General features: G+C 39.1%; 1 protein-coding gene across 1 annotated transcript in view; it reads left to right on the plus strand.

Annotated features, from left to right (window-relative positions):
* LOC117810734 (carbohydrate sulfotransferase 8-like) overlaps positions 1-4,561 on the plus strand; it is a 196,278-nt gene extending 191,717 nt beyond the window's left edge. The window contains 1 exon segment of the mRNA XM_034680669.1: positions 2-4,561. Coding sequence (XP_034536560.1) covers positions 2-726 — 725 coding nt within the window. The 3' untranslated portion in view covers positions 727-4,561.
* The last annotated feature ends 22,658 nt before the right edge of the window (positions 4,562-27,219 follow it).

The raw sequence follows: 27,219 nt of genomic DNA on the forward strand, positions 1-27,219 counted from the left end.
TCTTTTGTGGAGGACAAGTACAAACTTTTGTACTGCCAAGTGCCCAAAGCAGGCTGCTCCAACTGGAAGAGGACCCTGATGGTACTGGCGGGCCAAGCCCCAAACGCTCAGAGCATCAAACATGACACAGTCCACTACGGCCACCATCTGAAGAAGCTGGACAGCTTTGACCGACAGGGAATCATGCACCGTCTAGAGAGCTACACAAAAGTCATGTTTGTGCGAGAACCACTGGAGAGAATGGTGTCTGCTTACAGGGACAAGTTTGAAAATCCTAACAACTATTACCACTCTTTGTTTGGGAAACCTATCATCTCCAAGTACAGGGTGAACCCATCCTGGGCGGCTCTGAAGACAGGCAGCGGGGTCACGTTTAAGGAGTTTGTCCAGTACCTGCTGGATGTCCATCGGCCCGTGGGAATGGACATCCACTGGGAGCAGGCCAACCAGTTGTGCAACCCGTGTCTCATAGACTACGACTTCATCGGCAAGTTTGAGAACATGGAGGAGGAGTCCAATTTTCTCCTGCGATTGACTGGAGCACCGTCCAATCTTACACTGCCCAGTTTTAAAGACAGGAACCCCACGGACAAGAGGACCTCTATGCAGATCACACAGAAATACTTTACACAGGTCAGCATGTTGGAGAGACAGCGAGTCTACGACTTCTACTACATGGACTATCTGATGTTTAATTATTCCAAACCTTTTAAAGATTTATACTGACTGACTCATTTCATGACGCCTGAATAACATTCCACTATGTCTTCATCCTCCCCATGACAGAATCCTTAACATTGAGAGGCTCACTCACACATTCACATGGATCTTTGCATCGAAGCAGAAGGATCAGAGACGGACCTTTCTCAGAATTTCTCAAAAGCTGCTTTTTATGAAAACATTTCTACAAGGATGACTTCATTTCAAGATTTCTACGAGATGGAAAGGTTCATGTGATAATGTATTAAATCCTGTTCTGAGATGAAATTATTTATCCACTTCTGGCACATTGTGAGGTAGAATATTAAAAGTATAAATGTAATGCTTCTAAAGAAAAGTTTATTATTGTTAAACAGGCTTTAAACCATGCCATACTGTGAGTCAGATAGCATTTGCAAATGATTCATCAAAGGCACCACATGAGTGGGATTTAATGAAGGTTCCAATTGTGTATCTAAATTTAACATTGATTTGAGTGTTCACTACAGTGAGTCGTGTGAGCCCCTACCACCTACATCTAGAATTATAACACCAACATTTGGGATTTTTGTCATTTGAGTCCTTATTTATTTAACAGTGATCACAGCACTGTGCTGCAATTTGTTCAAAAAAAGACCCTGCATTAAGTATTGGAAAGATTTGCATTTACTATTTGACTCACAGCAGGTAAGGCATCAGTATACCTCTATGTAATGCATACTAACAAAGGTATTTTGTGTAAAAGGTTTTCGACAAAGACCGTAACAAAAGTAAAATAGGTATATTATGAATAATTTAAGTGTGTCAAGTGCTGCCCACTCGTAAGCTGTGTGCACTTATTGTAGCATTTTTCTACTCCTAACTCTGATGGTTCGGTTTGTGCTTTAGTCTGACGACACGTGTGTTACAGGTCCCACATCACAGGAGATACTCAAGTGACTGATCTTAAAAAGCAGGATATCCAGGCTCCTGCAGGGTACAAATGAGCTGCACACATTTTCTAGTGCTTTTAGGTGTTGCTGAGTTACTAATCATTCAATTTGCAGAGTCTATTGACAGTGTGGCAAGCAAATGGGTGAAGTTTAACACAGCAAAAATCAGGAATAAAAAGAAGAAACAGATGTTCAATTCGGTTTTATGACAGTTCAAAAGTGCATTCTTCAGACAATTTCATGGATTAAGAAAGGGGAAAAGGTGTGCTTAACTTCTCCATCTGTCACACTAACCACCGACACTAACAGCCATCACTTACAACATGCTCACAACTTCACATTTGTAACCAACAGTAACGCTCTGTATGTAACACATCTATTGTACACCACCATATAGGCTTTTTCTGACACTACTGTGTAAAATTGTATAATGGGCATTCAGATGAATATATATTTTTCTATGTATTTCTAAAATCTATATATTCAGTGCTTCTTGGTGAAGGTATGTTTATTTCCTTTTTTGATGTCATTAATTGTTATTTCAGTAATACCAGTGTAGAGTGTTGTGTACCAGAAGAGTTTTTTTCCAAAACAAAATATCCACCAGCTGAAAACCACAAGTCTAACTCCCAAGAGGCTCAATGACTGCAAAATTGTGCCGCTGATTAATACGACTCGGTGCTTTGGAGGTACTAATGATTTTTTTGTAAAAAGAAAATGGATATATAACATTTTGGAAACTAGCTCTTTATTACTTATCCCTAATCTGTTTGGTCTCTCTATAGGATAATAGACCCTGTACAGATGAGCTGCATCCTGCTGATGACATTTCTACCCTCTACCCAAGGCTACTTCACTGTGTGTGTGTGTGTGTGTGTGTGTGTGTGTGTGTGTGTGTGTGTGTGTGTGTGTGTGTGTGTGCGTGTGCGTGTGCGTGTGCGTCTGCCTGCCTGTGTGTGTGTGTGCGCGTGTGTGCGTGTGTGCCTGTGTGTGTGTTTATGCTGTTAAACTTGTAAGGATGTTTTAAATCCTTTGTCCTGCATTGTTTTGGAACAGTTATAACGCACTCTGCTAAAAGGCGCACACACTAACAGTACAGTATCCTGTGTTTTACATTTACAGACTGCTTTCTTCCTAACACATCACCCAGCTTGCACTAAAGTCATTAACTTTTCTTTCAAACCTGTGCACTAGTGGAAACTGCACATTTATTTTACAAATAAAGATATGTTACTGTTCTGTATAGGATAAAAGGTGTCTAAGACAAGACATTAAACTTTTGGAAAATAAAAAAAAACAACGGCACACTTCAATTAATATTGCAGTGTGATAAACTGAATGGAGATCGTAGCCAACGTTTCTTCAAGGTACAAAGTGAACCACTGAAAATTTTATGAAGATAACAAGGCTGTCCATATCCAAAGTGGGTAACGGTATATTTTTACAAGGGCATGATCCAGCTAAAAGCTTTTGACCAGTTTCCCTAGACTCCAAGCTCAAATGGTTTTGTGTTGTAAGCTTACTACTGTTTGCAAAACTCTTACATGTAGGGAATGATATGTATCAGATTCATCGGCAACTGAACAAACAATAAAGAGTTAAAACCCAGAGGTCTTCAGGCCACATATGAATTTAAAACAACATAGTTCTATTCTTTGGCCAAGTCACAACAGCAGCATTCATTACTGTGAACTAGCAAACATAAATGTCTGCTGGCTAACGCATTGGACAGGATGTAACCCATCCTGATTTCATATTAGAATTAGATTAAAATGACTGTGTCCCAATTTAGCATTTGTTTGCTTGCCATTTTACTGTAAACAAATTTATAACTCGCCCGCTTCAGAGTCTACCATATCATTGGTGTGCAAATAATCCCGTTTACCACCAGGTAAAATTAGGATGTATTTGAAGGAACCTTTAGAATGGGACAGTCTTTTACGTGTTGCTCTGATGCAATCGTTCTTTGAACGTGCCTTTCGAAGGATGCAGTCCCTTGATTGGGAAGTAACTTATCAATCAACATCAACCAGTTTGAATGCTAACATCAGCTGTTCATGCAGCAACAGAGTTAGCACATCCTCTGGGTTTCCTTGAAATATAGCAAACTCTCCTCCACTGTCTTTTCAGTTGCTAATCAATCTGGTAGCATGCAATTATGTTTTGTCAGATACCCTATGTTAATATGTTTTGCCAACCTGCACACAGTAATATGATATAAGGTGATTTGAGCTACAAGCTCTGAACGTGTTGTCAAAGGAAAATGGCTGTGAGTATGATGAATTGTGAAGCTCGGAACAACCTCTGGCTAGCCTTCTATAAAGTAGCAATCACTACTCAGCTATATGCTTTGCAGCTAATTGGAAATGTGTTTTTATGTAAAAAAAAAAAAAATACTTTATAGAGACTTATTTACCAATGAATAGATGGAATATTATAGTATACAAATCTATACACACTATAATCTACTTTTGAGGACCTTTAACATCTTTGGTGGTATTAGCCTTTCACGGTGATGGTAACTGTATGAGCTATTGTCAGTATAGTGTGTTGGCTTCTGCAATTACAAAATTAAATCTTTGTTTAGGTTGTGGTCAGATTCTATGTAGGTATAGCCAAGCTCTGACCAACACAGCTATCGCATTATGATGAGTACTAATCTTGCAAAGACTCTGTCAGTCCCTGCTCCCTGAAATTAAAGTTTTCTTGGTTTGTGGGTGTATGGACAGATTAATCAAAAGCGTAACTACAGTAACAAGTGAATGTATACCTGTTAATCGTCGGTGCAAAAGTGTAAAAATATGATCTAAAGCCCTTTGCCTTATTTTACACTGCCAATCAAATGGTGTATTTCAGGAAGACATTCTTCAGGTGGTTATCATTTCTGGCTGATGAGTGTCTACTAATAAATTGTCTTTAGCATTTTCAAACTTTGTACTGTTATTGTCCCTCTTGATGTCGTGTTGTTTATGTACTGTTATGTCTAATGTTATTAAGTTAACCATATCATGTTTCCATGTTAGTGTACTACTTTAAAAAAAATAAGAGCTGCCCAGGCTGACAGAAATAGATGTCAGGTATGTAAAGCAAAATATTCAACAGTTCAAAATTATGATCTGCTGATGAGCAGATAATAATAGCAAGGGCACCAAAGTTATTACAGTAAAAAATCCTGTCTGTGATTTGATTTGATTTGATTTGAATTGATGTCTTTATTTTGATCATGTAAAAGTAAAATTGAAAAAAACATACAAGTAGAAAAGAAGAAATAGTTATACAAAAGAAACAAAATCAACCAGTTCAATTAGAAAGCACTGAAACATTTTACTTTACATGTGGGAAAAGGAGTAGGAAGAAGTTAAAACTTATCTAATCCTACCCCTTTATTTACTATTTTCTGGCATTATACTAGTACACTCCCACACATCAAATCTTCATATATTATCTTCATATTTACACCTACAATCAAAAATAAACCCCTCATGATTATCAACACTTGCTGTAGCTCCATATTACAGTGTTTTTTCACAAACTCATATACTGAAATGGTTTATAAAGAACGAAGGCTAACATGTAATAATAATTAATAATAATAATTTTTATTTGTAGAGCACCTTTCAAAACCAGGTTACAAAGTGCTTTACATGGGTAGCAAATAAAACAGGCAGATCATAAAAACACACAAGTCAAGATAAAGAAATAAAACATATTTTAAAAGACATAAAATTCCCTTAAAAGAACTCTAAAGGAATAAAATTCTTTCAAAATATATTTCTTAAAGACGGTTAAAATAAAATAAAATTCAGATAAAATCCGGGAAGGCTCTGCGATAAAAGTATGTTTTAAGAAGGGATTTAAAAGAGCTCACTGACTCAGCAGACCTGATCTCCTCGGGCAGAAGGTTCCAGAGCGTCGGACCCCTTACTGCAAACGCTCTGTCCCCTTTTGTTTTCATTTTAGTGTTTGGAATGCACAGTAAACCTCTGCCCGAGGATCTCAATGTACGTGTCGGCTCATAGGGTGTTAAAAGGTCTGCTATATAGCTCGGAGCAAGCCCATGCAGGGCTTTAAAAGTAATCAGTAAAATCTTAAAATCAATTCTAAAACATACAGGGAGCCAGTGCAAGGAAGCTAAAACCGGAGAGATGTGGTCGAATTTTCTGGTTCTGGTTAAAACCCTGGCAGCTGAGTTCTGTACAGTCTGGAGACGATCAAGTGATTTGTTGTGCAGGCTGCTAAAAAGACTGTTACAATAGTCCAGGCGTGATGAGATAAAAGCATGTAAAATCGTCTCAGTGTCTTTAAAAGTTAAAACGGACCGAATTTTAGAAATGTTTCTGAGGTGGTAAAAACACGACTGTACAAGTTTTGTGATATGATGCTCAAATGTTAAATTGCTGTCAAACCAGACGCCAAGATTCTTTGCAACAGGTTTTATGTGGTTCGCCATTTGACCAGCAGATGGCAGTAACTGCTTGGTCATGTGTGGTGGTCCGATTAAAATGATCTCTGTCTTGTTTGAGTTTAATTGTAAAAAGTTTCTTGACATCCAGCTCTTTATTTCTGACAAGCAATTATTCAGTGAACTCAGCATGCCAGGGTCTGTGTGTCTGATGGGCAGGTATAACTGTGAATCATCTGCATAAAAATGAAATAAAACACCATGCTTGCTTATGATGTGCCCCAGGGGGAGCATATACAAGGAAAATAAAATCGGACCCAAAACCGACCCCTGAGGCACACCATACTTCACCTCAGTAAAACCAGAAACATAATTATTTACAGACACACAGAACCTTCTATTATTAAAATAAGATTTGAACCATTCTAAAACCGTACCAGAAACCCCTACCCAATGCTCTAATCTGTCCAATAAAATGTTGTGGTCTATAGTGTCAAAGGCTGCGCTCAGATCCAGGAGCACAAGGACTGAGCACATGCCTTGATCTGCAGCCATTAAAAGGTCATTAGTGACTTTAAGTAGTGCTGTCTCCGTGCTGTGATGCTTGCGAAAGCCAGACTGGAATTTTTCAAAAGTCTTGTTATTTTCCAGCACAGAGAGGAGTTGTTTGGACACTAATCTTTCTAAAATCTTTGAAATAAAAGGTAACTTAGAAATGGGCCTGTAATTCTGGGGAAGGGAAGGATCCAGTCCAGGTTTTTTTAACAAAGGATGGACACAGGCATTTTTAAAATAATCAGGGACACAACCATTGGACAGGGAGCTATTAAAAATGGAAAGCAGCCAAGGCCCCACAGAATCCATTACTTTCAGTAAAAACCTTGTAGGCATCACATCAAGAGGGCTGGAGGACACTCTCATATGTGATACCATTTCTAAAAGTTCAACCAAAGTAACTGGATAAAACTGATAAAAGGGATTAAAACCGTCGTATTTAGTAGGGACGTCAGAGTAATTAAAATCAGGAGTGATCGAGGCTCTGATAAAATCCACTTTCTCAGTAAAATATGATAAAAACTTCTCACAGTCAGTGTTACTAAAAACTGGGGCAGGAGGGGGTTCTGGATTTACAAGTTGATCGACCGTTTTAAATAAAAACCGAGGGTTGTGTTGATGAGTTAAAATCAATTCAGAGAAATACTGTGCTCTCGCATTCTTAACCAAGGTGTTGTATTGAGATAAAAGGTCTTTCATGATGTTGTAGTGTACTTGTAAGCCAGTTTTCTTCCATTTGCGCTCTGCCCTTCTGCAGTTCCTTTTATTGTTACGGATATTTTCATCAATCCAGGGCTGCTTCCTTTTGGCTGACTTAGACCTTACTTTAAAAGGTGCAATGGTATTTAAAAAGGATAGACACGTAGAGTTAAAAAGGTCAGTTAAGTCATTGGTAGGTGAATTTACGGGTGGGTGAGGGCATTGGCTTTCAAATACTTGGCAGAATTTTGCGGCACTATGTTCGTTGAAGATGCGAGAGCACAGTGAGTGGGGTGGAACAGTGTCTACAGCTGGTGAATCACAGTTAAAAACGATACATTTGTGGTCAGATATAGTCAAATCAAGTAATGATATGGAAGATATTGTCATGCCCAGGGTAAAAACAAGGTCGAGAGTATGACCACGATTATGTGTTTGTCCGTTCACGTGCTGTTCAAAGTTAAAAGACATAGTGATGTTTAAAAAATCTGCTGCATAATGATTATTCGGGTCATCAACATGAATATTAAAATCCCCACATAAAACAACTCTGTCATAATTTAAAACAAGAGTGGATAAAAATTCTGGGAGTTCTGCTAAAAAGCTGCCAATAGGTTTTGGAGGACGGTAAATTAAAACAAAAACAACCGGATGGGGACCACACAGTTTAAAAGTGAGTGCTTCAAAGGAAGACAATTCATCAAGGGTGATTTGATGACATTTAAAACTTTTTCTAAAAACGCACACTATACCACCACCACGACCAGTGGCCCTGGGCTGGTTAAAACAACTATAGTGAGGCGGACACAGTTCGACGAGGTGGCTAAAATCATTGGTCTGCAACCAGGATTCAGTTAAAAACATAAAATCCAAGCTGTTAGAAGAAATAAAATCATTCAAAATAAAACTTTTGTTTGACAGGGATCTCACATTAAAAAGTGCCATTTTTAGTGAGCCTGTGTTGGGAGTTGGAGGTGATGGATTTTCGATGGTCTGTAATAAATTATACGGGTTTCTGCGTGATGTGACTGTGTTTCTGCTGGTAGTGGGTCTGTTCGTTATGATCACCGGGATTTGAGAGACGGCACTGGTGGGGGGCGGGGCTTTACCTCCGTAGCGCAAAGTGCTGGATGAAAGTGGCAGTGAAGGGGTCCGTTCTGTAAAAGGTGCAGTGTCCAGGTGTGCGGTATGAGTGATTAGTCAGGTGTGTTTGAGAGTGGAGGTGGCATGGAAAATGTTTGCTGCAAGGGCACGGGAGCCAAGTGGACTGGGGTGAATACCATCTCTGTTAAAAAATGATGAACGCTCCCAGAACAAGTTAAAATTGTCAATCAGCGCTACTTTGTGCAAAGTGCACACCGACTGAAGCCAGGAGTTGAGACTGAGCAGCCGGCTGAAACGCTCTACGCCTCGATGGAAGGAGGGGAGAGGTCCTGAGAAGCTTGAGTAATAGTACTCATCTAGCAGAGTTTTCAAATACTGACATTTCTCAAATGACTTGAATATAAATAATTACCATGCTACATAGATATGAGCTGCCACCTCAAAATTGGCCTGTACACTAGCACCAGCCAGAATTGCTGAACCTTGCAGTAAGATCTGGTGCATTCAGAATGAGCAGCATGTTGTCAGGCATAAGTGAAAAAAACTGGTAGTGCTGGAATGAAAATCAGAGGCGCAATATGGTAAGTATGATTCCTCTTCTGGAGACCATAAATGTCCATAACTGCAGTATGTCAATCCTTTCAGTTGCTGTAAAGCCCAGAACAAAGTGATGGACTAACAAAATAACAGAAAGACCAACTAGTATCTATACACTCACAATGTTAGCATGATTAAAACCAGGAAGATTCATACCGATGAGATTATGTACGCTTTCTAATCATATCACTACAACCCACTTCCTGGCCATATGCTGACTAGTTTTCAGTCAGAAGTTGTGGTCCTGAGTACAACTCTATACATTTCAGAGACAAACAAAGACTGTGTTGACTGTTGCCCAGAACAAATCTCACTGCAGCTCTGCATTATGGTCAACTGAAGCTCCTGTTGTTATTGTTTGTCCTGAGATACATTTTCTGTCAGGGTTAAAGAGGACTTGGCACTAATGAAAGTTTGAAGAAAATAAAAAATAGTAGTTAAAGCTTAACCCCCCTCTCCCCACCTCCCACTCTCACCACGCCACTCCCCTACCCCCCTTTGATAAGTTTGTTAACACAAAGCTTAACAAAGCTAATTCTCCTCACAAAAACACAACATGAAAACAGTTTACACCACCTTAGAACAAAGCAGCAGTTGAAACGTACTCGGACTCAGAGAATCACACAGGAATCAATAACTTGTAGTCACAGTATCTTAAGAGAATATTTGTAGCATGTAGGTGAAATTAGTAAGCACATACAGAGCTGTTGTCGTGAAATGAACACCATCAGTACACAGGTTTTCATTTTGCTTTATTTCTTTGTCATTTTTAATGTTTAGTAAGCAGGCGGGGTTCTGCCTTTATAAAAAACCCTATAGTACATTTTCCCACGTACGTATTACACAGCTACTTAATTCAGAAATAATTTTACCTCAAATATTGATTTGGAAATTATTAAATAATTTAAAAATGATTAAACATCTTCCATTGAAAATAGTCTGTAACACTCACAGCCTATGCTGCAGCCATACTAATTGTTAGCTCTGTAGCCTTCTTGAATTAAGCAAACTTAGCTGTTATTGCTCGCTTTAAAGTGAAAATGTCACTGATGGGGACATACAACAAGGTGAACAGGACCACATGAATCAACACTGCACTTCATTGAGTTTTTATGCCTCCTCACAGTCGGTCTGTGACATTTTCTTTTCCATCTGTCCTTAAACACCCCCTTATCCCCATCGTGATCCATTAATTGTTTACTTAATGCACCATGTTCAATTTTGTAGCTTTATCAGTTGTTGACTACAGTTTTTGTGTCTTTAACCTCTACAACCTTTAGCCTTTTTCTCCACTTTTTTATTCTCTTTCCTTTTTCTTTTTTAGTGTAAAAAAACAAACTAACTAACCGGACTTCTATTGGCAGATTGATGTGATTCAGTTGGTCCTCCAGAGTCTGTGATTGGTATCCATAACAATGGTGTATTCTTCTATGGTGTGCCTGCTATGGAGAATCAACCTATACATTAACTATTTTTCACCACTTTTATCTTTTCTTTTTAATTCTTCTTTAAACTGACAACATTGAAGAGTTTAAAATAACTTAAAACATAAACATGACTTCTTACTGCATCATTCCAGTTTGCTACAAAATAATCCACCACCTGGCCAGAGGAGTTGCAGGACTAACATCGCACCTGCAACGCCAACCAACACATACATTAAACTTACAGATAAAACATCAAGAGCTCTCAAGTGTGTACAGTCCACAGCAGAAGAGAATGTTGTGTTGATCTGAAGCAGACACTTAAGGCTTTGGTAAGTTCAATGCTAATCCAGTACAGAATGCTGCAGGAGCCCGCATTTGTCAACAGAGCTGTGAAACATGATGTCACGTCTGCTCTTTTTAAAATTTCAAATTAAACTTCTAAGGAAAAATGAGAACTTGGACATGAATCAGCCTGATAAGAACTAGCTGCCATGACTAAAATCATTTAAGAAAAAAAAAATGTATCATGTATTTGAATTTTACAGTTTGACTGATGTTCCATCCAGAAAAATGACTGAGGCTGTGTTTATAACTTATAATGTAGTCAGTCAGCAGGGGGTACTGTTGGCTTCACCCTGATCACAATTGACAAAGTCCATTTCACTATACAGTCCACGCTTATCATAATTTAATGGATCAACAAACACCTAACGTATAAAATGGGTACTGCAGTCCAAACTCAAAACATTGGAGAGAGCTGTCCCCTGACCCTCACTTGAGCTGACGTGCAGGTTGCCATTTCACGGACATTGAAACGCAAGACGAGGCAGAAACTCTGCTTGGAAATGATCAAGGGACACGTATGTCACTGTGACTTGATAAGCTTGTGTGTACGTTTGTACAATGTACTTATTGTTTGCAAATCACCAACATTTGTTCTAGTTCTGCCACATTTCAGATTTTGGAGCTTTTAAAAAAAAAAGCCACGGCTTTTAGGTCAGGTAAAATTTATATATTGGTATATCTAAATCAGTTTGTTACCTGCTAATTCAGTGAATATCTAACACATCACTCCTTTAAGTTGCTCTTTGTGTGATTTCTTTGAAAACGTGAATGCTTGCCTCAAGAAACTAAAGATCTATTAGACTGAACTTTACACATTCTCAACAGCGAATCAAACCTCAGTTTGACCTTAGCTGCATGTTATTTAAGTCCTTTTTTCAACACTTTACATCTGCTGGTAAATACGCACATAAACACAAGCCAGTGGGGATATGTCTATTTTTTAGTTTTCCCACAAGGATGCCTTTAGATCCTCTCTGTGCCACAAAGGGTTAGAAGTCAGATTTCAGTCCCTTAGGGTAACTTTTCTATCACCTACAACCCAAATCTTTTGATGAGGTGTCAGCACACTGTTTCAAGTTAGAATAACTTTTTGTTTTAAGATCTAAATTCTTTTAGATGTTTTTATTTTTTCATTATGCAGAACTGTGAAGTGCCAGTGGTAGGTACAGTATATGCTTCATTTTCTCTCTGCTATTAGATCAGCGTAGGTGCCATATGGTATCTAAATGAAGAGTAATTAGCATGTTTCTCACTGTGTACTTGTGTTTAAGAGTTGAGAAAAATCTGTCACAGCTGCATTACTTCATTACATCCATTTTGCCTTCAAAATGGCATTGTTTTAACAAGAACGAATAGCAGCTTTACATATTTTGTGGTTGTGCTGACATATATAGGCTACTGTGTGTGTAAGTGTGTGTGTGTTTGGGTTGATGTGTGTGGCAGATGAATATTGCAGCACAAATTGATCACTCTGTAGTGTTAGAAATTTGATTAAATGCTCAAGGCTGATTTCCACCACAGCTCTTGTATAAGTCATGAGAGCACTTTAGGGGAAGTTAAAACTGTGAGGAAAACAAAAGCCATTCATTTACCTCATTAGTGTGCGTGGAAAATCTTGACATGCTTTGAAGACAACGTGCTTGTGTAGCTAAATCAGCTTTAGGGCCCAGAGCAGACATACAAGGGAGGCAACCAAACATCTTCCAGGAGTGATAAACAACCTCGCCTTGGTTTGGAGGACTGTAAAAGAGAGACTTTGCTCCATTTTTCAAGTATTACTATTATACTGTATGTTACTTAGTTAATCCCCATGTTCGCCTTCAGCCAGCATTAACATGGTTGATGATGGTTTTCTGCTTGTGACAGAGCTCACACACACATGTGGAGTTAAGACTCTGATCTGCTTACACACACAGTTTACAATGGCAACAACTGCAAAAGAGGTTCTGCGAAAAACTCTTATTTATTAGCACAGCAAAATCAATTTGAGAGGTCGGCTCCTCGATTCTTTTGGGCGACATTCAAGGCGCAGAAAATATTTCCCCAAACGTCAAACAAAACGTGTCTGAATTACATGCTCGCGATTTATTCTCCCCCTTTCCCATGAATTCTTGTTTGTTTTGGTGTAGCTCCAGACTCCTTTCTCAGATAAATAAACCTCATTAAAATAATTTAACCAAGCTCTGTTATTAATCAAGCAAAGCAAAATGACAAGTGGGAAATTATTTTTATGTTGGAAAATTCAAAACACAGGCCCTGCCGAGGACACGTACTGCACGAACATCCCATTTGGATAACTAGCCTGGGCCTTTTATCAACACGCTGCTCATTCTGAATGCAAGCACTTTTGTTTCATTTAGCTGGAAGGAGCCAGTGATTATAACATGAGGAAGACTGAGGAGTAGGCATGTCAGACTCATGCTATGTATGGGGCCAGATGCTTAAATGAGGGCTCATGGGGGGCAGACCATTTTCTTGCCAACATCATTTGGTTCAATGTGTGAAAATGTAGACCATTAGCAGATCTATTATTCTAAATCTTTCAGTGAATGGTATTCAATACCCCTGCAACTTAACAAGTAAGGAATAATGTATGGTTAGCAGGTGGTTCTCACCCTGTCAGGATACTATTTCCCATAACCACCTGCTATCCATACATTATCCAGCCTATTACCTGGCTACTAACTTAAGATATAGACATGCTGGCAAAAATATTGATTAAAATGTGATTTTATTGATTTAAAATGATTTTTTTTAAATAGTCCCTTTGATTCCATGGCAGTTAGTGTTTAATGGCAATTGATTCTTATCCACCTGTTGTGGTCAGTTTAACATTAAACTGTCCTCATTCAGCTCTTCTTCTTCTTCTCTGAGCTCTGCAGTTGACACAAAATAAACAAGGCAAATGTTGGTGTGACCAGTTCTGCTTCTGTTACCTGGATTGCAGGAATCAGAGAGCATCTAATATTAAATGAATCCTCCTTGCTGTATAGCCCTCTGATCTAGAATGCTGATGAAAATGCACATTCTTGCCACGTTGTTGACTAATTTGATGACTGAAACTAAGATTTTTGCCCTATATTTAACAGGCAGAAGCGAAATGTGCCGCTCTTTGGTGAATGATAAATGGACTGATTTCTATAATGCTTTCTCTAGTCTTCCGACCACTCAAAGCACTTCTACAGTAAAAGTCCCATTCACCCATTCATACAAATCCCCGCATGCCCTTGTCCCCCAATATCTGGCTGACCTCCTCCACCAACACACTCCATCCCGGAACCTACCGTCTTCAGACCTGGGTCTCCTCTCCATCCCCCGGACTAAGCTGCAGACTTTTGGAGAAAGAGCCTTCAGTGTGGCAGCCCCTACACTGTGGAACTCTCTCCCTGCCGATATCCGCAGCGACCCAACCCTGGACAGTTTTAAAACAGCAGTCAAAACGCACCTTTCCCTCAAGGCTTTTCCCAATTAGATAGTGTTGCCCAATAGATTGATGAGATATGATGTGTGAGATCATGTTGTCCCTGGTAGTTGAGATTTAATTACCAATTAATTGTTATGGGGTTTCGACCAATCAGAATCAAGAATGTAATACCGCTGATCAATAATTGATACATTTCAAATTAGGAGGTCCTTGAAGTTCCCTGCTGATGAACTGGAAACAATGCAGGTAACAGCTTTCAAACACAAAATCCCTCATTTAATTTATGAATCAACATATTAACATCTTACTTTGCAGATAATACAAAGTTTATAAAAACTAGTTGAAAATGAGACTGTAAATAGTTAAACTTTTAAATATCTCAGAAATATTTTTCAATATGAAATACTGGTGGCTTGGACCCAACCCACAGGCTGTCTGTTGTAGAGGAACTAATCTCTGTGTATTTTTTATTTTTTTCCTTATACTATGAATCATGACAACATTTCAAAACATACAATCATTTAAATGTTTTGTTTTAATTAAGTCTTTCAGTTCATTTCAAAGGCTGTGGAGGGGGAAAGTTTCATCAAAACGTATGAAAGCATTCTATTGTGTAGATTGCTTTCATATGTTTAGATTCTAAACATATGTGGTTAATATATGAAAAAACAACACTGAAATCATCAGATTTGAAAAAGAAATAGAGCTTATCATGATGCCACTGCTCATACTACAAAGGTTTCAAAATACAGTATATCAAGTAATTATATAAGGTATTGTTTAAAAAATCATATTCAAGTAGCTCTTTTTAATGGCTGTCTCTGAGGGCATCCTTTGGCAAAGTGCTCAAATGTTAGAACTGCTCATTAAAATAAAACTAGAAAAATCCTGCAGTGCATTGTCTAATATTGTGGACATGTTATATTTTGCCACATGATGGCAGTGCTGCATCTGAAATATTACAACCTCCAGCACTGGCTCAGCTTTCAAACAGAGATGCCCACATATGTGTTTTCATGCACATGGAGATATGTGAAGTATTTTAATGTGCACTTTGTTCCCTAATTTGCTGCCACCACCTGTCATGCTTCAGTCTGACACTAAAACACCCATGAAATTGTCTAATTAAGCTATACACTGGCATTGACATGAATTATACAGCAGCTTTAATGAACCTGAATCAATAAACACAGGATCTATAATGAAGCCAGTCACACAGGCTGCTGAGGGCTCAGTGCTGCTTTAACCTTGAGGGTGTATCTCCACCGTCTGACACAACCAGAGGGAAATGGCTGAAACATTTGAAAGGATAAAATAATCCTGCACTTTGCTTTTTTTATATCTATGCCATCATACCCTCCCCAGATCTAATGACAGCATATTGTGGATGTATTTTTAATGTGAAAAGACGTCAAGGGCTGAGGAGAACATCTGTGTGGTGGTGCTGATGGACGGGAGGAGGCAGGAGGAATGTAAAGATGTACTAAACATTAACTTGACTTCTCTTGTTTTTTCATACAAAAATATGACAGTCTAACAAAAGCACTCTTACACAACATTGATAACACAGAGGACTCATCTCTGGAAACATAGTGAAACACTTTCTGTACACCAGAGGTAACAAAGCAATGGTTCACCCTCTTAATAGAAAACTCAAGATTTCCTTTGTGGGTACGAGAGTTATGGTTTGTGATCTTTTTCTGTTTTTGTGTTTGTCGCTTGTTCCTAAAAATACTGTCTGAAACTAAAAATGTCTAATTGGTACCCCAATGATGCTATTTCACTGGCTTAGCAAACATCACTCACACACATAAGCACACGTGCGCGCACACACACACACACACACACACACACACACACACACACACACACACACACACACACACACACACACACACACACACACACACATTTGTAACTGGTTTTATGTTTTTTTATGTCAGAGGAAATTCATCAGTCTTATCAGGCATCATTAAAAAAGAAAATAATCAATATTAAAACAAAAAATGCATACAAATTATATCTCATGGTTCAAAATCAGTAGTAGTTAATACTTGCTTTTGAGCAACACATTTCTCAAGGACTTTTCAAAATGCAGCAACAATCTCTACTTTCAAACGGTGTCAGAACTTTTGTGTGAAAATAACAGAAGAGTTAAAACTACTGAATGGTGATGACTGAAAATTCCTGTTTCTAGAGATAGCACTTTATTTTGGGGTAAAGGCAACCAAATGTGGCAATAATGCCAAGTGAGGGATAATGTAGGTGAGTCGGTGGTTATTTGAGATATACATAATATATGTTTTCTTCAGTTTAGTCAAAGTCTCTCACTCAGCTCCTTGGGTCTTTTAACATCCCTGACTAGTTTCTGCACTGTTTTCCTCCTGCCCTCTACTTTGCTCTGCTTGTGATTGATCAGTCATTAACTCTGAATGTAAAGTTATATGCCTCCAAAGGATTAGGAGTAATATTAAGAATATCCTCCTCCTTTTCTGTTTGTCCCAGACTTTGCTATTGCTATTCAGTATTAGTTACTATTGTTATGGGGTTTGGACCAATTAGGATCAAGTATTTACTACAGTAGGGTGATTAGTAAAAAGCCGAACAAAACAACGTAAATACAAATAACCACCTTTGATCACATAAGATGACCTTTTTATATTTGGTCATTAAGTTGCATTTGACTGATATCTTTAATACACAACATACGTTTCCCTGCATACTAAATACATATACATTCATAATTGGATCTAAATATACACCTGGAATAATAATGGCTGAATTCCCAAAGGTGAGCAGGCCTCCAACCACCTTCAGTGGCTGAGATCTTTATAAACAACTTTTGCAGCACCACAGTCTCCTTCACCTATTTCCCACAATACAGTGTTACATGTCAAACAGAAACTACAAACATGTAGGAGGAAAACACTTTGTTCTATCCATAAACCACCTGGGATCCCCTGTCGGTTTAAAACAGCTTGGGCTCTTTATCAATAAGTGTTTCACACATCAGAGAACGTGTCAACTTCTCATTTTTTAAAACAGCTTTGGAGTAACTCTCACAGCTTCAGTGAGATTGAAAGCTTTTTCATATTCTCTACCTGTTTCCTTGTTCCTGGCAGCTCTAACAAACACCCAAAAAGGCAGCCGGCGTGTTTTTCTCTCCTGCTCTCTTTCATTGAGAGAGGTGAGCTTCCAATGAATCACCGGCTGCTCCCACCACGTTCTCAACTCTCTCTTCTTGTCGTCAAACAGCGTGAGTGATGGAAGTGACAAAGGAGACACCTGCCCAAACCACTGCTGACAGAGAGGGAGAGAGAAAGAGGGAGAGAATTGGAGGGAGGGAGACGCACTGCCTGATGGGAGAAACACACAACGAGGCAACAAACTTGCAGAGACTATCACTTATAGTGACAGGCCAGGAGGTGCCGTGCTATTAGCAGGCCGCAGGGTTGGCCCCGAGCACGGCCCGTCCTACCTAGGATGGATGGGCCTCTCTCTCGGGACTAAATTAATACTGGGAGTCGAGTGAATTGCTTTTGGAACAATGTCCTCCTAAGGAGCTAATCAGACAGGAGTTATCTAAAAGTGCCTGTAGGCTGGCTGGCGTGGCTGCAGCTCTGTGGCGGCCTGGCAGAAGGCAGGTGCACCGCGCCAGCTCACAGCAGTTCATTCCAGAGCAGGATGTTATTCATTAGACTCAGGTGATGATGAATCCCAAGAGCTTTAAAAAGAGTTTCCCAAAAAGAACCCTGAGTGTAGAAAATGATTAGAGGCGCAAAAAACAAACTAAAAGTTAAGTTTTTATTGGACTCAAAAAGCTATCAGAAACAAAAAAGTCACCTTTGAAACCTGCCATTAAAGTTTGATTTTACCACTTGGGTACATATCCAGCTGGAACTAAAATTCTGAATAAAAAACACTCACCTCATAGAGATAACATCATAAATATTTTGGTGCTGCATGGCCCCCTAACATCAAGCAAGTGAAGAAAAACGAAAGCATAAGTGACTTTATAACCAATTTTCATTCTCTCGTTGCTCTGTTGGTGGATCTTTACTTTCTAAATGCTCCAATGTTTTGGTGACTTGGTTTGGTTGACATTCACTTCCATATTTGGCCCAGTTTATCAATCAATGGCTAAAATTGGTCTGCGAAATATTACTGAAATGCTTGAACTAAATGTACAGTCCAAGTATAAATAATTGCTCCGGTAAAGGAATAGTTTAACTTATTTAATGAGTAACCAGCCAGAGAACTGGCATGGAAGCAAGGGTATCAACGGCCACAGACGTGTAAAACTCTACAATGTAACTATCATGTAGCTTATTAAACTCCAACCCAATAACTATGATTGGTGTAAATGTATTCTATATATCGATATTTTTCTGCTCTTTACTTGCAGTCACAAAGCCATTTTGTATGCATTATTTGAGGACATAACATAATGCAATAATTGGCCCCTCTAAGATATTTAAGGTAAAGCGGAATCATATTACGTTGCAGTGACAAAAGAGCTACACAACTTCTCCTAGCTAGCAGCTGCCTGCTAGCTGAATCTTAGGCACACAGCATGTTACAAAAGTAGCTACATTTATCTTACAATGCAAAATTACAGTATGTGGGTTATTCAGATAGTCATCATCTACAGCAGGGGTTCCCAAACTGTTCAGCCCGCGACACCTAAAATATTGGTGCCAAAGACTTGTGACCCCCACTGTCCCTCAAAGTGATTTAATGTGGCTTCATTCAGCTGGTCTGCAGAAAATGACCCTACCTATATGAGCATGTGTCTGTGTTTCCTGTGCCTTTATGAATTAATCTACTGCTACTGATACTTTTGATAATGAACTGTTCACTAACCCTAAACTTAGGAGTCATCTGGCAAAAAGAAAGGCAGAAAACTCACTACATTTTCTATTTTCTATTTTCCTGGGCAAGACACCTCCCTACCTGTCCTCTCTTCTTCATGTCACCCAAGTCTCATACTGCACTAGGTCCATTGAATACATCAAGCTCATTATCCCCGGTACATCTACTGTTTTCGGCCGTAATTCCTTTCGTTTTGCAGCAGCTAACTATTGGAATAACTTACAAAGCAACCTCAAACTTTCAACTTTGACTCCACTCACAACCTTCAAGCTTAAACATCAACAGATTGTAGTTGACTGTTGCTCCTGCTGATCACTTTGGACTTTACTTACATGCACTTATATATACACACACACTTTTTTAAACCTCCCGCGCATTGATTGTTACTTGTTCACTTTTGTTCTATTTTATGTTTATATGTCTATGTGTGTGTATGTGTTCCTGTTGGTGCCTCTTGGTCAGGTCACGTTTGTAAATGAGAACTGGTTCTCAAACATTTTTACCTGGTAAATAAAGGTCAGATTTTCAAGGTTTTATTTCAAGCTTAGATACTATTTTTGTTGATATTTTTTAGTATAATAGGTAAAATGTAATATTTTTTAGATAACTCGAAAAAAAAAAAAACATTCTTGAATACATCTCACGACCCCCCATTTGTGTCTTGCGACCCCCCCCAGAGGATCCCAACCCACATTTTGGGAACCCTGATATACAGTGTCCGCCTCATCATCCTCATTATCCCCCAAGTTTGGCATCACTATGTCTCCATTACATTAACCCCTCAACCACATTGGTGTTCTCAACTGTACTCTCCTGGATTATCCACCTCTCTCATTTCTAAGTGACAAAAAAGAATGACCTTCTCTAATTCACCAATTAGCTTCAACACACTGCAATGATAGAACTTATTGTTACAATGTCGTTTTTTTTTTTTTGTAATCCACCAAATCAATTTGAGACATGTAGTAGCCTCCTCAACCAGAAACTGCCAGGGTAACATATTGTCATGATGTTAATCCTACTTAATTCACTCATGTAATCAGAGCTTCAGCAGTACAAATCCACCAATCAAATTGCACACCAAGCAGCAAAGGTTAATGGTTATCATTACTTGCATTAAAGAAACGTAATTTTGTCATTGAAGATTATGATTATAGTTCATTTTTCAATAATTACTCAACTAATGTTTTCAAAGATGTAATTCCAACAGACAGAGAAAGTAGACAGAGATGCAACGTGAAATGGACGCGTCTTGGATTTACACGTACAGACAAACTAAAGTAAATAATCGAGAACATCTAGAGTATCTCGTGGCTGACATGCTTTGCTAGTTGTCTACCCAGAAGTGGAGTTATGCTGCGTATCAGAGGTATAAACTGACAGGATTAGGTCAGAGCTGAAACAGAGGGGAACAACACTGAGACCACACACATGAGTGAACCATAATGATGTGTGAGAGAACCAACTCTCTGGATGCATACACAATACGAACCCAGTGTTACTTATGGCCACTTAACACAAAGTGTTGGTAAAAGAAAGCGATGACCATGGGGCACTGGCTCCTCAGCCTGCATCAGGCCAGCAAGTAGAGATCTGTGCCTCAGGCCAGCCCAAGCCTCAGATCTGTGTTACCCTCTGGAGGACGGCAAACACATTCAGAGCATGATTCACTGCACAGAACAGATATATCACAGGATAACAGGCTGTTACTGCATGTGCAACAAATACTGAGATTCTGGGCCTTGTTATGTAAAAGCCATGAAAACAGATGATACTCAGAGCAGGCAGGGGCGTATTATATTGTATAACTGATCATTTATAATTAGGGTATAATTCAATTTCTTAAAAGTCTTTGTTTTACAAGATCATGACATGCAAAGTAATTCACATCCACATGTTGAAATTAGCATAAAATACATTATCAAGCTGAATATAAATACAACACAAAGACAACAACACAGGGAAAAAAATCATTACAACTCACACGTCTACAGAGTTAAAACACATATAGACATTTTTTATGTCTCCAAAGGAAAAAAGATACCTTAAGCCACTCAGGGATGGCTTAGTTGGTGCCATCATGATTACACTTTTTTTGTCAATTAATGGAAAAATACAACTTCTTGGTACAGCTTGGAAGGTGGGAACATCACTTGGAATTGTCCGCCTTCGTAACTTGATTAAGATTCTTAATGAAATGTTAAATCAATGCATAGATTTATTATATTTATGTTCCTGTGGTACAGTCTGGCACTGTGTTGTCATTGGTATTCTGTCATTGGACTCAGCTGTTATCACAAGTTGAACATTTCACTAACATTCCTTGGGGAGTAGTCTATATATTTTAAACAAAATTCAATGGTTTGAAACCAAACCTTCGCTGTCTTGACGGAGTGACTCCTCCTTTGTCACCAGAGCTAGCTCTGGGCGATATGTTTTATGTTTAGAGTAACTATTCATGAATGCAGAAAAAGGTCCTCCCACTGCACCTAAACCCAACTCTGCCAAGTTGTCCTTTAACCCAAAAGCTAAAATAAAATGTCAACATGAACATACAGTAAGCTCATATTGTTTAACTTTCATGATTCATGTCATTCATTATGCCTGCATAAGGCAGGGTGATAGTTCATGCTGACTTTAGGTCAGGAAACAAAATAATGATGTTCTAAAGTACAGTAACTGCATTGGAACACATATCTGAAATACCTGTATTAAAGGGATAATTCATACTTTTTTGTTTGTTTGTGTTTTTTGAAGTGTGGTTGCATGACGTACTTATCAATAGTAGGTCTACTATGCCTAGTTGATAACAGACAGCATCACTCCTGTTTGCACCACATCATCACTTCAACCTCCACATGTGTGTCTGGATGTAAGTCAGCTGGAAGTCCATTCATTGATATGGGAATCTCCATGATACCTGATGTGCCTAACTCCTCCCCCTCTGAATAAATTCTGATTTGGAATCTGACTTAAGTACGTACAAAAATTTAACTTTTGTGCAGAATCTCATAGAGGCCATGTGTCAGTGTGCTAGCTTAGCTACTGTTGCTGATGTTGATTGCAGATCGAGCTCCTATGATTAAAATAACTTGTTCATCCAGTTTAACACATTGTGAATCTGCCTAATGTTATACTGCCAAAATATTGTTACCCATTATTCAGAATGTCTTTATCATTTCAATATAAAATACAGAAAGGTTCATCAGTAGTCAGTGAAAAAGAGCTCCTTCATGGCTATAGGCAGTTTACTTTAGTCTTTTTACTTTAGGTGTTAGAGATGCCAGCCTCATTTATACACAGAAGTTATATCTATAGACAGGGTCCTGGGTACCGCAAACTTCAGCCAGTTTAAAAAAAAACAACGAATTAAATTCATGTGAGTCCGATCTGTTTGTGTTTCTATTCATTGCTAAAATCCCCGCTGCAGGGTACACCCTGAACAGGTTGCCGGCCTATCACAGGGCCAACACGTGGAGACAAAACAACCAAACACACTTACACTACGAACACCTACAGACAATGATTTTGAACTGTGGGAGGAAGCTAGAGTACCCAGAGAGCACCCACGCATGCACAGGGAGAAAATGCAAACTCCACACAGAAAGGCTCCTACCAAGCCAGCGGTTCAAATCAGGAACTTTCTTGCTATGAGGCATGTGAGGCACCATGAACACACATACAGGAATCCAATTCAAGACTAAATTTATCAAAAAGAATAGTTTATTATTACATGTAAGTAAAAGCCCATGAGTTTACTTATGTCCAGCATATTTTGAGATCTTGTTTTTGCTACTTATAAGCTGAAGGGTTAACAAATCTGTAATAAATCCATTATCCCGCCATCTGGTATAAATTAGCTTATCCAACACCTGCTGTTCTGTTTACTGTGTAGAAGTAAAACTCAGAGGACATGATGACATGCAAAACCACATCATTCTTTGTGTGGCAAGAACAAAAAAAAAAAGAAACACCAGCTTTCAGTGCATGAAAAGTGGATTTTCACCAACTAAAACTTTGGGATTGCATGTTGTGACCATAAAATGTCATCAGCCAGCAGCCTCAGTCCCTCTCAGGCAGTCTGCTGCACAGAGCACTCTCCTCCAGCCTCAGGCGCTGCATGGCCATACTCACTGGCACCCTTCCCCCTGTCGCCTCTCTCTTTCTCTCTCTTTCTCTCCCTCTTTCTCTGTCTGTCTCTCTTTACCAGTGACCCACCCCCTCCCCTCTCTGTCACCCTGAGGTGCTCTATAGTGTCAGTGCGGAGGCCTCAGTGTTGACAAAGCAGCAGGCCTTCAGAAGACACATCAAACTCTGTCCCTCCTCTGCGCTTTGAGGGACAACAAAAGGAGGACAGGGACTCCTTTTGGGGTCTGAGGCCATAACTAGTCTCAAAAACATGGCCGCAGACAGAAACAGCCCCCCCCCCGAGGAGGCTGCACGTATCAGGAGTTACAAACACAAGTTCAAACTGTTCAGGACTGGCTCTGTGTTCTCTGACTGTTGTGTGATGACAGTGCTGTGATGGATGATTGTAAATATAAAAGCATAAGTCAAGGCTGAGTGTTGATGCCACAGTGACACATGCAGTCTAATGAGGACTGTGGGTGCTCCGTGGTTACCAGGGACTCCCCCCCTGGGCACGCTGAGCAGAGAGGGAATGCCATGTGATGCATACCAGATGTGATTGGCGACATCACACTGTTCACATTGTTACTGCAAAGCAAATAGTCGCAGCAACAAAAGCAAAAGAGCATTTTTCCTCTGTTCACACATTCAAAGCATGATGCTGGATGTGTGTAAGACTGGTCAGAGCCAGAAGCAGAATAACACATTTCAGAGGATTTTTTTGAGACTTTCAGAGAGGATTGCACTGTGAATAAGTGAGTAGGGGGATATCAAAGTGGACACGATATAAAGACATAGTATCGCTCTGCCAGCCAAGCTAGACACAGAAAGTGTCATAAATGTATCCTTTAAATTCAAACAACAAATCAAAAGCCTTAACACACAAACAGAAATATGGTTGTAATACACCTCCAAGCATGATGGTAAAGACCTTAGCGTACCTGAAAGCCTTCATCACAGGTATCCAGCAGTAAGTTGCATCTTCGTTTTCATTCTGTGATTAGAGGCTCACACCACATGATGGCAGCAAAACAGATTCTTTAACCAAATCTCAAATCCTTGTTTTCTGATTTGGCTGATCTGTAAGACCAGAAAAGTGATGCAATGTTGAGATATATGATGAAGTTGATGCTGAAATTCCCCCCCAGGTAGACTTGAACCATGAAGAAAATCCATTTCAGTTGAAAACAGGCCATCGGCACCTCCTACATCAGTTACACTCTCACTTAGATACACTTTTACTCCATATACAGTGATTCACTGTTTCCTAACCTGTGGTATTAGCTGTCTTACAAGCAGCTTTGAGTATAAGATTATCTAAGGGGAAAAGAAGAAGAGTTCTGCAATTCATAGAAAGAAATGATATTTCAAATATTTCTCTGATCTTTGTTTGGGGTATGTGTTTCTTGTTGCTCTGAAGACAGTGATTTATGTATGTAAAGTTTCTGATGTAACATTTCTTACTTTTGATAAAATATAATCTGTTCGGAAATGTGAACTTGCACCAGGAGTACGGTTATATCCAGTTATTAATTATTTTACATTCATAGCACTGTTCTCTATCTCTGTACGTAAGCACATAGTTGTATCTCTTGTCACCAAATCGTATGGTTTGCTATCTTGTATAATTTTGATGTTGTTTTTATTGTTTTTTATAATCTGATTGTACAACACTTTGGTCAGCTTTTGTTGTTTTAAAAGTTCTTTATAAAAAAATGTTGGATTGGATCTTCTTTTTAATATTAACTTTTAACTTTTATGCAGGATGCAGAGTGATGTATTGATTTGTAGCTGTATAAAATGATCAACTGTAATGTAACAATGATAAAGCTTTATGAACTCTAATTTATTCCTTTATTACTGTTGTTAGTTATCTTGCAAAATTTGACTAGAAATACCAGTTAAATGCCAACCATCACAGCCCAGATGTCATGATGTGTGTGTCCCAATACATTTCAGAATAACATAAATATGTGCACAGTTAAGCTCTTTTTTCCTCAAAGAGCAGTAAAGCATTCACATCAGTATAAACATTATAAACATGTTCGTGAGCATTTTTCTCTTGTTGTTGATTTCCTCTCTCTAAAACAATACTTCAACAGAAATCATATGTCTCTTTGCTAATCCTTCTCCAGTATCAGCCATGAGTACAAAACATTCTGTCAAATCTAAAAAAAATCTGCAGGAAAAAAATCTCTCCCTAATCAATCATCTATTTCACAAAAAAATAATAACAATTGAGATCTCAAGAACAACTGGATATTAGTTCTCATAAAATAGGGTTACATGTCCATTTAGCGCTTCCTTACTATTTATCATTTACTTCCCCAAAAGAAAGAAAATACTGAGTAAGTATATTTCCACAAGTTTGTATTCCACTACTTGATTCACATATGTACTTGGTTACTTTCCAATACAGCACACAAACATGCAAACAGCTTTTTATAGGATAAGTCTACTGTGAAGGAGCACCCTGTTGGTTGATATTTACTAAACATCTTACACAATCACATGATAATCTGAATACACCAGAGAGTGAACCTGACAGCACAGGGGTCAGGGCAGTTTGCCTGTAAAAGTGGGACTGACTAATAACAGGAACTCTCTGAAGTACACAGAAAGAGCACACTTTCTGTGCTCAGCTTTTTGGGAAACTTAATTGCTGGTATTAAACACTTGAGGGAATTCTGTGCTGAGCTTGTTAGGTGTTTGTGTGCAACACAACCCCACACTGTCTATTAATACACTGACACCCTCTTACCCTCCCTCTCTCCCTCTCTCCCTCTCTCCCTCTCTCTCTCTCTCTCTCTCTCTCTCTCTCTCTCTCTCTCTCTCTCTCTCTCTTCCTCTCTCTCTCTATCTCTGAAATAATGAACAATAAGTGTCGCTGCTGCACCTCAGACATACACCAACATCAAGCAGAATGTCAAATGGCTTGAAGAACAGAGCGATTGACAGCAACCGGGCTCCACGAGGCATGCAGATTACTAAAAGCAAGTTCTGAATGTTCTTTTCAAACTTTCCCCCACATGCCCGAGGGGGGAGCAGGAGTGTTGATCTGATGAGAAAAGCTTGAAAGAGATTCTTGTAAATGCCCGCGTGTAGAGGGGAAAATGTGACTGTATTGTTTTTACTGTTTTCACCTCAGTGTATATGTACAGTGTGCGGGTGACCTGGACGTATCATAATAAAAACCTGTATCAGCCAGATGCCCTGGAGGGTTTGATTGAAAATAAGAATGTGTGAACATTTTGGGAAAATCTCTTCAAAATAAAAATGTTGCACCACCAAAACATCCACAGTTATCAGTACTCATTCAGTGTGATGGTTCATACAATGTTTGCTGCTAACCAGCAGATTGTAGAATCCTCACTTTGACCTGCAGCATGTCTATACACAAAAAAAAACAGCAGAATGTATCGATTCCCCTGTGGAACTGAGAGCAGTTTGTACCATGCTGGACTGTTACCATGGACAGAAAAACCGCTATCCATTGTGCAGTCAAAACTTTAAGAGCTGCCCCTGGATAGTGGCTGTAGCATAGGTCTGAAAGCACACCTCCTCCAGTATAACAGATGGAACATGGGTCAAATTAGAAAATTATAACACGCGCCAAATACATTTTTCTCTAGCTTGCTTTCTGTCATAGTAGTTCTTCTTATGCGGATTAATGTACAAATGTTAGCTTCTCTGAGAAGGTTAGTTTAAATGAGTTATTTGATGTTAATAAGATGATTGATTGCAGCTCTGTTGACAAATTTGGGCTGCTGCAGCCTTCTATATAGTAGAGTATAGGAGGAACAGAGAGAGACAGCGTAGCAAACACCAATAGCCATTGGACTCTCCATAGTCTAAAGTGTCTGTTTCATATCAACCTAAGAATGTGTTCTGCTGTAGACTGAACCCACCTGAAGGATCTCTGATGTTTTATCTGAAAGTTACAAGTGTGTTTTGGTTGGCAGAAAAGGTGTGCCGTCAGTCCCATGGCTCCAGCCAGATCGCCTCTGCGAATACCTTCAATGCCCATCAAAGCTG

Source organism: Notolabrus celidotus, chromosome 3 (assembly GCF_009762535.1).
Source record: "Notolabrus celidotus isolate fNotCel1 chromosome 3, fNotCel1.pri, whole genome shotgun sequence".
Classification (NCBI taxonomy): Eukaryota; Metazoa; Chordata; class Actinopteri; order Labriformes; family Labridae; genus Notolabrus; species Notolabrus celidotus.